At 36.0% G+C, this 14,600-nt stretch overlaps 1 protein-coding gene across 2 annotated transcripts in view; it reads left to right on the plus strand.

The window, feature by feature from the left end:
- Positions 1–14,600, plus strand: part of LOC124353126 (lysine-specific demethylase 3A-like) — a 281,811-nt gene that overhangs the window by 87,192 nt on the left and 180,019 nt on the right. For both annotated transcript variants that reach the window (XM_046802970.1, XM_046802971.1), the window contains exon 2: positions 10,819–10,980. In XM_046802970.1, coding sequence (XP_046658926.1) covers positions 10,819–10,980 — 162 coding nt within the window. The remainder of the gene's footprint in view (positions 1–10,818; positions 10,981–14,600) is intronic.

Consider the following 14,600-nt stretch of genomic DNA (forward strand, 5'->3'; position numbering starts at 1 on the left):
TTCTCTTAACAATGAAATATGCGACAGAGTATCGTTTTTAGACATAAATAAAAATAGTAATTAGAAAAAACAAAATATAAATTTCGTGACGAATGAACTGTAATGAATGAAACACTCACCTGTAAAAAAGAGCAATGTTTGATTAAATGAATTGCAGCTTTTAAATATTTCACTCTGAACAAAAAATTGTAATAAAGAATACTAATTATATTGCTCTTTAACGGTTACACCCCACCATTTTCTTTTTGTAACATACTAAACAAATCAATAAAAGAAAAATATATTAGAAGTAATTGTATAACTATAATTATTCTAACACCTACAAACAACAAATAAGAAATTAATTTGTACAACAAGCATCAATTAAAAAAACACCATTCACAGAAACCCTTGAAAACCTATCTATTTTACTTAACAAAAAAATTCACAAAAAATTAAATTAAAAACAAATTAGGAATTTATGGAATTAAATGTAATGACTTTGATAAATTGTACATTGGATTAACAGTGAACGTATATAAAAATACGACATTAAGATCATTTTGACCATATGGAAGAATAGGAAAATCTGCAGTTTTCAAACACTTCATTGAATCTGAATGTATAATGTACAATAAAAATTTATTATTAGTATTGTTATTAGTAAAATAGGTAATAAATAGCCTAATACAGTTGAACACTTGGAAAATGTACTAGGACTACATAAAAAATCTAGAAAAACTTGTGTGAAGACGGATTTGTTGAAAACTCCATTCAGCTCTCTTTTTCAATTTACTTAAAAAAATTTAATGTAACTCGATTATAAGCTCCCGTCTTTTTAACTGTTTTCTTTTGTATACTTATAGTAGAAATCGTAGGCTATAATTCTCTAAGTGCTCCAAAAATCTTCAAACTTAGTGCAAATGGTTAACGAAAAGTGTAGTGGTCTATATTTTTTGTCTATAGAAAGGGAAATTAGACCTAGCCTAGTTTCGATATATTTAACTGGAATTATTAAACTATCCTAATATTGTAAAAGGAAGTGATCTCACATCTCTAAACGTGACATCGACATGGCCCCTACTCAGAGACAGTGAGGGAAGCCCAAGGTCAAGTTGGTTAGTAGCCTAAGGTCGAAAATGTGTAGACAATTTTCAAGTTTTTTTCTCTATTAGGGCTAATTTTTTCGTGATGGGTTACTGTACAGTTGGCAACACTGAGCAACTGTTGAATGTGGAATTCCGACGTAGCCTACTGTTTGTGGTGAATACCACATGCGAAGTCGTGGCTTGTGGTACTTTGACGTCATGTTTACAACACTGGAAGATAGGTGTTATTTATACTTCGTTTATCAAGACAACACGTTGTTAGCAGTTTATAGATTAAATCTCAGATAAACTCGGAAGTGGAGTAGGCTAATAAAAATCTAATGGCCTAAGCATTAATTAAGTAGCCTATGTTAGGTAACTTTAAAATTATCTCAAATTAACATGTTTTAACATTTGCTGGAAGAAAAATAACATCTTATTGCTATCTTCGCCATTGCTTATATATATCTAAAATAAAATTTAACGACAACACACTCCGTGTCAGGTATTGGCCACTTATTTTACTACAGTATAAATATAGCCTACACGTTATAACCAACAAGCCGGTATTTGGTCGGTTAGTGAGTTGAGAATAACTGGGTGAGCAACACTTGTGTTGTAGTAATCAGCTGTTTAAATTACACAAGGATTAACGTTAGAACTTTAGAAGCCCTGGAGTATTAAGCCACATAGAGTATCAAGAGATTTAGATAGATAGCCTACCAAATTTTTATATTAACTTATATATATATATATATATATATATATATATATATATATATATATAAAATAATAGATTTTAAAACCTTTGGCTTTTGGTAAATATTGGTTTACAATTAGTCCTATACCTGTAATAGTTTACATACAAAATTGAATTTTTATACATTCTTGAATCAAAATTTTGAAAATCTGCACTCGCATAAAGGTTGTCTGTCACATTTGACAACAGCTGTAAAAAACCAAATCAAGATAGACAATCTATGTTTATTTGACTTACTATTTGTATCAAATAAGACTAGTAGCCTACAATGCTATATTTGAACATTTAGTAACAGAATAATAAATATTCGAAATGCCGATCTAATCGGCCTTCGGCAATTTTCGTATATACCCGCGGGCCGATCACATCGCACTCAAAGAGTTATATCAAATATTATATCATTGAATAGCCTACATTACTCAAAAATTAATAAGTAGGCTAGTATTAGTTTTATTAACGTTAATAATTCGCAATGGTTAGTATGACAGGGGCAGAAGACGGGTTGCGGATTACGTGCCCGTCTCAAGCACGTAGTTCGTGTGAGAAAGCCGCGTCAAAGCAGTGTCCGCTATAATTGTCGCCAAGTCTCTGATCAAATCTGAACTGTGAACTAGATTCTGGCGGAAGAGTGGGGGAACAAAGATGGCCGCTAGTCGCTATAGCAACCCACGTGGTGGGGCGGGGCCACGCCCACCGGGCGGCCATCTTGACCGTGTCAACGGTCGGTGCTGCCCCAAGCGACAACTCGACCAAACAACAACTCTTTGCAGAAACGGAGAATCCTCGGTAGCTCTTATTCTGCTCCAAGTTTTGAGGAGGGTGGGCCGTTCTCTATTGATGCCACTTCATTCTGTCACGGAAGGCGACTAATTCAATTTTCGCCTCTGCTCTGTGGTGATCGAGTTGAGCCGGTGGCTAGGCTTTCCCTCTCTATGAGATCGTCCCACAACCTCGTCCTCTACCCATTGGGTGTCGTAAATACGTAATCGGTACTGTAGTTTTCAATTAGAAAAAATTTGCAACTCTAAATTTTTTTAACTCTTACTCTCCCAGTTGTAAGTGGTCTCATTGATGCAAAAGTGACCAACAATTATACACATATATATATATATATATATATATATATATATATATATATATATATATATATATATATATATCCAACTTTTGTAGAACCTTATACATTACGACGACCATTATTAAATGTAGAAACAGTTTTAAAAACCGTAAAATGTTATACCCACGAATGCCTTTTTTTGTCGCCTGGCCCAATTTACACCTTTTCATTTGGGTTTTTTTTGTAAACAATCTTCTCAAAGTCCATTAGACAATGTCCTGAAAACTACACCTAATGCCTTAATAAACACCATGGTGTCTAAGAGAATTATTTTCACATTATGAGATTACAAGTTACAAAAGATCTTTGATCCTCATCTCTCAGCGTTCTCGACGAAAAGGCTATGTTGAGAGTTTTCATTACTTGATAACTAGTGATATTAGATTAAACCACATATAGCCTACTTTGTTTCTTCAACTGCATTTATTTTTCTTATAGCTTCGTCTTAATCTTATTGAACAGGCAGTTTTTACAGTTTTGTAATGATGTCATCTGCAAGGTACAACCCATTGTTTTCGGATTTCAGCTTCAGCGCAGTAGAATACACATCCCCTTTTGGGCGTGTCCAATGCATTCTAATTTATCTGTGTGAGCATCTTCTCCGTACTGCATTCTTTCGCTGGCTGATAGTCCTTTCAGTCTTCGTCACCCTTATATACCGAACATTGTAGTCTACACACTCACAGAATTCTTGAAAACTCTTTTAGTCCCGGATATAATCGCTCTACATGCTCCATAATAATGATCCTCGTGTGAATATGAACGTTGTCGGTCTAGTGTGTTGGTCATCCACAATGTTTCGACATAATCTATAAATTTTCCCAGTGTCAAGCACATGTGTGACCACGCTTTTGTCTGGTAGATCACGGCCATCTTCACGTGAACATACTGCCTCCTCAATTACATCCAAAGTTCTCAGTTGCCGAGCCTATATTTGTTTATGTGGTGAAAACCTTTACGAGGATTGACGGAAGGTCATAAAAGGTTTACGCTGTTTCACTACCTTTACTTATTTTGCGAAAGTCGTAAGTTAACTTCATACCACTTTTCGTTCTATTTGAAACACACATTAGAAGTATATAGATGGAAATACATAGACACTTTGTAAAACAGAATGTTCAGCCCATAGAAGCATTTCTGGCGTTTCGAATTTCGACAGTAACGAAAATTAATTTTGAATCGACCATACATTGTATTTGGATAAGGTTATTTTCGTGTCAAAATTTTAAATACCCGAGATTGAAAATTGACCTATTTAGACGGTTAGACATATAAAGCAAATAATTTACAAACGTTAAATTTCAGTTTTTAGGTCGGTAACAACGAAAACCTGTACGGTTTTATTTAACCAAGCTGGTTCTTTTAAAATTGAAAACTCGGATCCTGGACCATATTTTTACAAGGGATAGTTTCAGATAGTTCTGTTGTAGACGTGTTGTGTAAATACAGAGTTATATGAAAAATTTGTAGTTATATTACCAGCCTTTGGTCCCCATGTTAAGTGTTAGAGAGAGAGAGAGCTTCTTAGCCCTAACTTTGCCTGGTAAAATAAGATATTTGATTTTTTTCACTGTTATTCTCGACTGGGGGGTTCAAATAATTCGACATTGGTTACGTTAAGAATATCTTAATGGCATTGTCTTGTGCGTACAATTTTGTATATCACTGTTTTAGAAGTTTAATTTTTAACACGGATTTGATTGAGGAGATTTTAGTCAATTTGTCGCGGTTCAGGGGTAGGCCTACACTCAAACCGACAGCCTATCTAGGGCGGAGGTGTTGCCACGACACTCGCGCGGACTACAAGATTTATTTTACAATGTGAATGTTAAGTGTAGCTCCAGTTCACCTTCCTCTTAATGCAGCGTCTGAAATGTGACGCTGTCAATTGAATCCTGAAATCTCTGGAGTCACGTTCGTCTGAAGCGATCCCAACAAAGTCCATGACGAAGAAGCGAAACATGAACTCATTACCAAGTGTCGATATTCAGAGACATCCAGACTACAAAATATAGTGCAGTCTAGTTAAAGAGATATAGGCTACTCATTGTGGCTGCAGTATGATAAACTTCCACCTAGACAATCGAAACATTGATATTTCTGATTATCTAAACTAAACCGAACAATAACAAACCAAAATAACGAACCGAATTGCGTTTTAGGTATTCCATGTTATGGTATAACTCAGCTATTTTTATAGCTACAAGTAATGCTTTTATGATGAGTTAAAAAACTATATAGGCTATGTGTATACAAAAAGCAACTTGTAAAACTTACTTATTATTATAAAGAATGCTTATCTGATAGCTTGTGACACAAATAACAAAGGTCGTTGCTTAAATACCGCACAAATGATTTTACACGGGTTGAATTAATTTAAAACAATATTCTGATGATACATTAAAACAGCTAGAATTAAATTGATTTTTAATAACAATATTAAGAATAGTTTTGTATTAGATAGCTTAGCTATTTCGAATCGATGATTTGGTTCGTTGTTTTAATTGTCTTGGTGGCCGCTTATTATACTGCGGCCATCATTTTCCTATCGCGTGCACAATTGAGCGCCACTACGATGTTTTAGACGGTCCTAGAGCATGTGGAGCAACTCAGTTTCTAAACATAACGTAGCTATGGTGGGAAGGGCTGATTCAATGTGAATGAGTTTAGCTAAAAATCAGACGCTGCGCTAAGCAGAAGGCAAACTGGAGCTAAACTCGGCAATCATTCACATTGAATCAGCCCTTCCCACCATAATAGGCTACGTTATAGATTTACAGCTTTCTTCATCCACTTAATCCTATATATATTGTGCAAATCGACATTATTTTCCGTCTAAAACCCAGTTCAGACAATTTTCTAACAAAATTAAACTGATTCCACGTTAGTAATATACGTTAATTGATTATTTCGCTCACTGTAATAAAAGTGTAATCGAGTTTGAAAAAAACAATTTCCGGGAATTATTTTATATAGAGATTTCTCTCGTGTGTCGCAGGCTATAAAAGTCACGGTAAAGGGACTGTTGGTCCACGTCGTAAAATTGTCGGGGATATTGCTTATCTGCTTCTTGGATGCGGACACTGGGTCCACAGTCTCGGCCTGGGACCCTCTGTCCAGCTCAGGGGTTTCTTTTGACGAAGGGTTGACAAGGGAAACTCACCCTTTTGAACTTGAACAGTTGTTTCTAGATGTAGAGTTGTGAGGGAAAATAATAATAACCAAATGCCTGTTATATCAATGACATATTGGTTACTAACTACACAAGAATATTGCATATTTTCTAATTCAATAGTTCACGCACTTTATTCTGAATATTAGTTCTACTTATTATACCAATCCATGTTAGTTGAAATTAAAACTTCTTCAGTAGACCACTATTTTTTTTAAATATTACAGTTTACAATTCTAACACAGCTGAAAAATGTATTGATAATGTGATACAATTCTGGCAGTACTCTCATGTTTGTAGGCTAAAGTGAAACGCGAATGCCGTTAAATTATTTTTATTTATAAAGTTTTACCACGGTAAATCTTACTATGTTTAGTTACACAATTCTAATTTTTGGTCCTTTCATAATATAATAATAATACAGAATATATTTTGGACAATTACTCATGTAACAATTCTTTTTCTTTTTTTTGTAGAAGATTCAGTGACAAATTGAAATAAAACTCAGAAATAGAATAGATACAACTGTATGCAAATGGATTAAAGCTGAGAAGATAAGATATTTGAAGCAACCCAATCTCGAATTAAATGAAGATTTTTAAATACGCGTATATTACTTTCGCTCAGCCTCAATGAAGGTTTTATTTGTCCAAAAGTCTTATGTAAACATAATATGTCATAGTAAATAATCTGAAAATTATTCAAATCGAATTACTTCAGTTTAAACTGTATATTAATTAAACATTTTGAACAACACACTTTACTTTATTGTTTCTTACACACAACAGTGCAATAAACAATGAAGTTCGTGTAAAAAAATGTCCCTTGAATTTGGGAGACAGTCAAAATACTGATTTCTGTTCGGAAGACTTACGGATGGATTTGGATGTTCAAAGCGGGAATGTCCCATAATATACAGTGTAGCTTTGAGTATTGGAATAATTTTTGATCTATTCTATAAAATGGAACACCTTGTAGAACTTGATCCTGTTATATATGGCGAAGTATAACAAGTGGGCTATATTAAATTGTTTAAACTGGAATATAACAAGGCTAGGCCTATCACACAGGTCTGCCCACAGGAACAGTCCACTTTTTGATGAAGGTTCGGTACCCGAATAGGTAGAATTTGGCGAACTGTTCAGTGAGTCAGGATTCACAGTTCTGCTCACATGAACAATCTACTTTGTGATGAAGGTTCGGTACCAGAACAGGCAGAATTTAGCGGCGTTCTATATGGGAATCCTGCTTTTACAGACCTGCCTACAAAAATAATCTCACTTCATGTTTAACAAATTTAGAAGAATGATATTCTAATATTATATTATCAGTATAATATTGCTAAGGATCTTGCAACTGATCTATAATTTATAATACATTATGTCTAGGACAGGTCTTGCTGTCTAGTATTAGCATCATTGGCTTCGACTGAGCTCATAATAAAATCGAGGATACTGTGAACAAGTATGACAGGCCAGTAGGTGTTATAGAAGCCAACTAGGCAATTTGTGTTTGGTATATCCAGAGAACAATAATAGGTATAATAAGCCGAAAAACTATGAAAGGGGTCTTTTTCGTTTAAGGGCCAGCACAAAAGACCCTAGCTTGCCTATTCAAAACTCAGATCACGCGATGCTCGCCCGCTGCGCAGCGCTTTGCGCTGCTTGCTCTTTTAGAAAAAAATTAACTCGTGCTTGCAAAGTCCAAGCCCAGATCAACTCACCACGCTTTATTGACACACACAAAACTCAGACAGAACTAACGCAGGTTTCATTACAGGCAAAAGATAAGCGGCGCGCGTTTACCACTGATAAGATAAGACGAGTTTATACTAGAAGTAGTACCTGGACTACTGCCCTACGAACTAATAACACCAAAAAAAAAAACGATTAAATGCATTGTCAGTCAAGTATAGTATGTTTGTAAGGTGCTGGCCCTTAAACGAACAAAACCCTATGAAAGATTCAATAATACTAACATAACATATACAGTAGGAGGGATGTAAAAAAGATTCAGAGAAAAAGGTTTTTCCCAATATAATTATCTAAATAAACGATAAAAATAAGGAAATTAAATACAATACATTATTTTTTTAATATCAAATTTGAACGCATATAATTTGTTTTAGCTGCAGTATAATAAGCGACCACCACAACAATCGAAATGTTATTCTATCTGAAACTACCGAAACCAAAATACCAAATCAAATTACTAGTTGAAATAGCTAAGCTATCTAGTAAAACACTTTCTTATTGTAGTTATTTAAATCTATTTAATGCTTGCTATTTTTAATGTATTATAACAGTATTGTTTAAAAATAATTCGAACCGTGTAAAATCATTTGTGTGGTACTTAAGTAATGGTCGAAACAGCAATGGTAACAAAAACGCATGATTTAAATTAATAAGTAAGTTTTACATGTTGCTTTTTGTATACACATATATGGTTTTTAACTGATAATTAAATGATTACTATTAAGTTTTAAAACATTATCTGAACTATGCCGTAATATGAAATACCTAAAACACAATTCGGTGTTTTCGATACTTGGAATTTAATCAGATATATCGATTATTCGACAGTCTCGGTGGTCGCTTATTATACTGCGGCCCGTGTTGTGTTTGACCTTGAACTCAAACATCGTTGTCTGTTTTGCGTTTAAAACGGAACGTAATATCGATACAATACTTGTAGGATTTAAAACACAGTTCGATTGCCCGACAAGAGATGTACAAACAGACTAGTAGTGCAGACGATGTGGTGCTCGTCTGGTCTAGTCTAGGCCAGGCGGTGGTGTGCGGAGTGCGGAGCAGTGTTGCAGGCGACCTGGAGGTTATTGCCTGTTGCGCACACAGATCGATATCTCTGCACGCACGCACGATCACACGCACTCGCATTACCATAATAGCATTCACTCGCTGCCGCTCGCCTGCCCGGCGTTACAGTAAATAATAAAGCTGCGTGTGCACTCCCCCCTTTCCTCCCACCCCTTCCCGTTCCTTCCTGTCTCTCTCTGTGGAGTGGCCTTCGGCCTAATTAAACAGCGGGTAGCGCGCTGCCTGCCACCTGTATTTTGTCGCCGTGGAAACAGTCCGACTAGATCACAATCGCGCTCCGCAATTTCCATTCGTGCCAACCTCCACTTCACTTCCAGCGCCACGGCCGCCACGTTTCCAGCGTTATCCTTCCGTGGATATGAGAGAAGGGTGTATACAGCAGTGTGTTCCAAACGTTATGCACACTGAAGAGAGATCTTGGAAACTATAAGAGATACAGGAAAGGTTTAATGGACAAAGCTGTGCGTAATAAGAAGACCAACAAATTAATGGGGTCAAATTAATTATTGGTTGCGTCGTTCACTTGCTGCGCTCGAAAAACGTATTTAAAAAAATGAAAACTGTTGCAGCTCTCTTATTAGCACCCACTTTGAAACGTTTTTTACGTAAAATCGGCATGTAATTTCTTCTACTTTTTAAATATTACAATTTTAAAAATTTCAAGACCGTCAGGCAGATTGTTTTAAATGCAACTACACATTTTTTTACTTAATCAAAAGAAAGTAGATTTCATACAGATTAAAAAATACCATATATTGTAGTTATAGGCCTACTTTCCTCGTGGTTTTCATCTAAAAATTCATGAAAACCCCGTTTATGTATGATTGTTGGAAGAGAATACTATTCTACTATTCAGATAGTTGGTAAACTATACTTATTTTATGTAACTATAAAATTATAATTTATAATTCCGTTTTTAAACTACATACTATTTTGCTAATCAACTACAAAAAATGTCGGTAACAGTCATTTTTAAACTGACCTTATCTGATATCTGATGATGTTTTACTAAACAGCTGATTTCAACACTGTATGCAGTGAAATATCAGTCAGTCCTACCAACTATTTGAATAGTACAATAAAATTTCCCTTTGCACAACCATACATACATGGGATTATATTAATTATTTAATGGAAACCACGAGGAAATTATAACACATGCTTTATTTTTGAAATCAGTAAAAATCTACTTTCTTTTGATTTAGTAAAACATGGGACATTTTAAAAAATGGACTCAAACCTTATATTCCTATTGGTATTGAATTTTTTTAAATTAAGCTTATAATATTAATATACAAACTATAAGAAATTTCTTGGAGATTTTTTAGTGCAAAACGTCTTATATAGGTACCAATAAGAGAGCAGTGAACAATATTTTACAAAAATCAGTTTTTGAGCGCAGCGAGTGAATAGACGGAGAATCTTTGCTGTATACTATAAGTTAGTTTCCAAGATCCCGTCAGTGTGCATAACATTTGGAACACACTATATATTACTTCTTTTACAGTGACTATTTTACTTTTCGGAATAAATTTTCACCACTGTTATTCACTCGCTGTGATAAAAAAATGTACTCTTTTGATTTCAATTTATTAAAATAAACGTGTTCTTGACGAGTACAGGCTATATTCGGCAAACAGGTTCGCCCGGGTTCGACTCTCTATGTATATATATATATATATATATGTATGTATATATATATATATATTATATATGTATATGTATGTATATATATATATATAAAATTCCTTTAAAAATCATATAAATATCCTGATTTTTTATAGGAATTTTTCAATTTTATCCAGTCTCCTGTTAGAATCCTTGCACTGTAGAACTGCACTGACCGTGACGTGTGTTTGCCGCAGGTTCTGGTAGAGTATGACGACATGGAGTGGCACCGCCGGGAATGGCTCAGCATCTACAGGGATAATATCTTCCAAGTGTTCATGGTCGAGTCATCTCTGGTCTGGTGCGACAGGAAAGACCCTCTGGCTGGCTTCAAGTCGACTGTCTACTGGCCCGCTTTGGTAAGTATCACAATGGTACTTCTCTTCAATTGTATTTTTCCATAAAGAATATAAGGATTGATGCATCAAATTTCTTTTTGCAAATCAAGTATGAATATACTAATAACGGTACCGAATCTTAAAATTGTGAATCGATTTAAAATATTTTAATGGAGGCAAAATGTTGAAACATTTTAAATTGTATCAGTCGGAAAAAAGTAGCTAGAGTTTGTAGCAACTGAAATATTACTATTCTTTCTTTTAGAAATGCAGGGTTCTGACTACATTTGTTCAAAAACAATTTTCTCTACACCCAGAAATAAGGAAGTTTTACATGCTTTTACTTTTAAGTGTAGTCATGTTGGACCAAATGGCGTAGCAGGCTGGCCAGTGAAGTTAGTCGAAATAATTTATAAGATAACATTTTGTACCAATTGTGTAGGCCTACGTGTTCAGCAATTATTTTGCCAATTCTTGCCAAAAAAAAAAAAAAAAAAAAAAAAAAAAAAAAAAAAAAAAAAAAAAAAAAAAAAAAAAAAAAAAAAAAAAAAAAAAAAAAACTAATGACCAACATATTGGAACGTAATAGCGTATCAAACTGTCCAACGAACTTACAAGACCGTCCAAGCGAGATATTTACAAGAGCAAGGTTTGTGTCGAGTTCAACTTGTTGGAACTTGTTGTGCGGCTGTTATAGTTTATATAAGCCGCGTCATATAGCATATATAAAAAGAGTAAATTTCCACATGGACTCAACATGAAGTAACTTGGCCAATAAATCTAAATTTTAATTTAATAACATGTAGAAGAAATATTTACGTTTCAAATACTGGTGCGCCAGAAGACGAAATATAGTGCTAATGTATTAAAACAGTTGTTTGTACAGTTATTCGTTTAAAGTAAACTTTTGAACTCGGGGTGGTTTGAAGCTCTGTGGTTTATTTTCGGGAAATTACAACAGGCTGATTGTGTATAAAAAATCTACCGAAAATAATTGTATTGTGCCCACTTATTACTCCTTCCCCTAATATTAATAGACTTTCTAACCGATTTATTGAAACAATGGAACGAAGGAATTGTTGATGATCCCACATTTTACTTTTACATGAAATTTATTTAGTAACTGGACAAATACTGGACACACGGAGAGGAAGTTCTGTGGACATGTTTGAGGTTACTGGACTAATAACTGCATCCAGGGGGGGGGAGTTTTGTTGACATGTATGGAGTAACTGGAGTATACTGGACCCAGAGGGAGGGAGTTCTGTTGACATGTATGGAGTAACTGGACTAATAGTGGACCTAGAGGGAGGGAGTTCTGTTGACATGTATGGAGTAACTGGAGTATACTGGACCCAGAGGGAGGGAGTTCTGTTGACATGTATGGAGTAACTGGACTAATAGTGGACCCAGAGGGAGGGAGTTCTGTTGACATGTATGGAGTAACTGGAGTATACTGGACCCAGAGGGAGGGAGTTCTGTTGACATGTATGGAGTAACTGGACTAATAGTGGACTCAGAGGGAGAGAGTCCTGTTGACATGTATGGAGTAACTGGAGTATACTGGACCCAGAGGGAGGGAGTTCTGTTGACATGTATGGAGTAACTGGACTAATAGTGGACCCAGAGGGAGGGAGTTCTGTTGACATGTATGGAGTAACTGGAGTATACTGGACCCAGAGGGAGGGAGTTCTGTTGACATGTATGGAGTAACTGGACTAATAGTGGACCCAGAGGGAGGGAGTTCTGTTGACATGTATGGAGTAACTGGAGTATACTGGACCCAGAGGGAGGGAGTTCTGTTGACATGTATGGAGTAACTGGACTAATAGTGGACCCAGAGGGAGGGAGTCCTGTTGACGCTTATGGAGTAACTGGACTAATATTACACTCAGAGGGAGGCAGTTATGTTGACGTGTATGGATAACTAGATTAATGCTGGACCCAGAGGGGAAGGTTCTGTTGACATGGAAAGCACTTATCCGATTGTACGTAAATTCCTGAGGTTAAGATAAAACTTTTAGTCAACAAATGAAAATAATACAGTAATGTTTGTAACTGTTTACTTAAAAATTTTAATCACATCTAAGATCAAGTAATAGATTCACCACTACCCACCAAAATATCAAAATCAACACAAAATACCTAAATATGCATTAGGTACCGACTCTAGTCAAAGAAATTAATGGTATTGCCCAATTTTGCCTCGAACCTTTCCTTGCTTTCCACGGTGTTCCATGATAGCCGAATTTTTGAGTGAATAAGAGTGCATTCGTTCTTCTCCTATAATTTCCCTGTAAAACGGGTGAAACAATCGGAGAAGGTTAACACTGGGTAGTATCCATTTCGGAGAAGACTAATGTAATCGTGACCTCCGTGGTCGTCACACTCACGACCGAACTGGAAGTGGAAGGCCAAGGAACACGTGCCGGGTCGGTCACGGATCGCAACACACCACTCTGACCGCTTTCCTTTCCCCTGTTACAAGGATACCGCCGCGCTGCCGCCCCACTGCACGCAATTTGTGTAGATAAGTCTCTGCCAGACCGGCCGCTACCGTCCTCTTCGCGGTATCTTATCGTACTATCAGTACCGGGAGATCTTCACGGTGTGCATTTTCAATATTAGAGCGGGCCTAATGCTTATCTACTGCGGTAATTGCACGCGTTTTATAATTACTAGCAACATCTTGATAGCAGCGTTTTTTCCGCGAATAATATAGTTTTGGAGTTTTATCTTCAGAAATAATGTTTTCGCAGATATCAACGGACCTGTGGTTTTCTTTAGGAACCCACTATTACTTGGCAGTGCCATCAAGATTCGTCGTCACATCTTGTATTTATGAGAATATTTGAGTATTTAATGACACAGAGGAGAGACGTATCTTTCAGTATGACCACAGTAAGAGATGTCGTAATGTTGCAACAAAACAACATACATCAAGAAGACACAACACAAGAAGAACAACAATAGTCAATAAGGTTTATGGAGAAGAATGGTTCAAACATACAGCAAACATCCTTTAATTACATTATTTAATTCATAAAAATCAACAGTCAAACATGCAATTTAGCATGCAAACATTCTTCATTCATTCGCCAATTTTCCCACCTAAAGCGATTGGCGAAACTCGTTTATTTGTATCGCTAAAAGGTGTTTTGGACTAGTTTTAATGACCTTGGGCGTAGTGCCATTCTTAATCCAGTTTGGCAACAGTTAGACTGTCGATGACATGTCTTCGACTTTGTTGACCAAAATGTTGTGCTTGAAAAACCGGAATCATTTGGCATCCGGGGCGTGCCACATTTGTGGTTTAGACCATTCATAAGCTAATGAACTCAAGTCGTCGAAAATCCTTTTTTCCTAAACAATCCAGTTTGCTTATGGTGTCCCTCAAGGATCAATACTTAGCCCGATCCATTTTGTATTGGGTCATCACTGTTGCACGGAAGTACGTACGGCGTCCCTCAAGGATCAATACTTAACCCGATCCATTTTGTATTGAGTCATCACTATTGCACGGAAGTACTTACGACGTCCCTCAAGGATCAATTCTTAGCCCGATTCTGTTTCTACTGGGTCATCACTATTGCACGGAAGTACGGAGTATTGTAACGTGCTGATGACACGTTGTAAGTAAC

This window comes from Homalodisca vitripennis, chromosome 1, assembly GCF_021130785.1.
Source record: "Homalodisca vitripennis isolate AUS2020 chromosome 1, UT_GWSS_2.1, whole genome shotgun sequence".
Classification (NCBI taxonomy): domain Eukaryota; kingdom Metazoa; phylum Arthropoda; class Insecta; order Hemiptera; family Cicadellidae; genus Homalodisca; species Homalodisca vitripennis.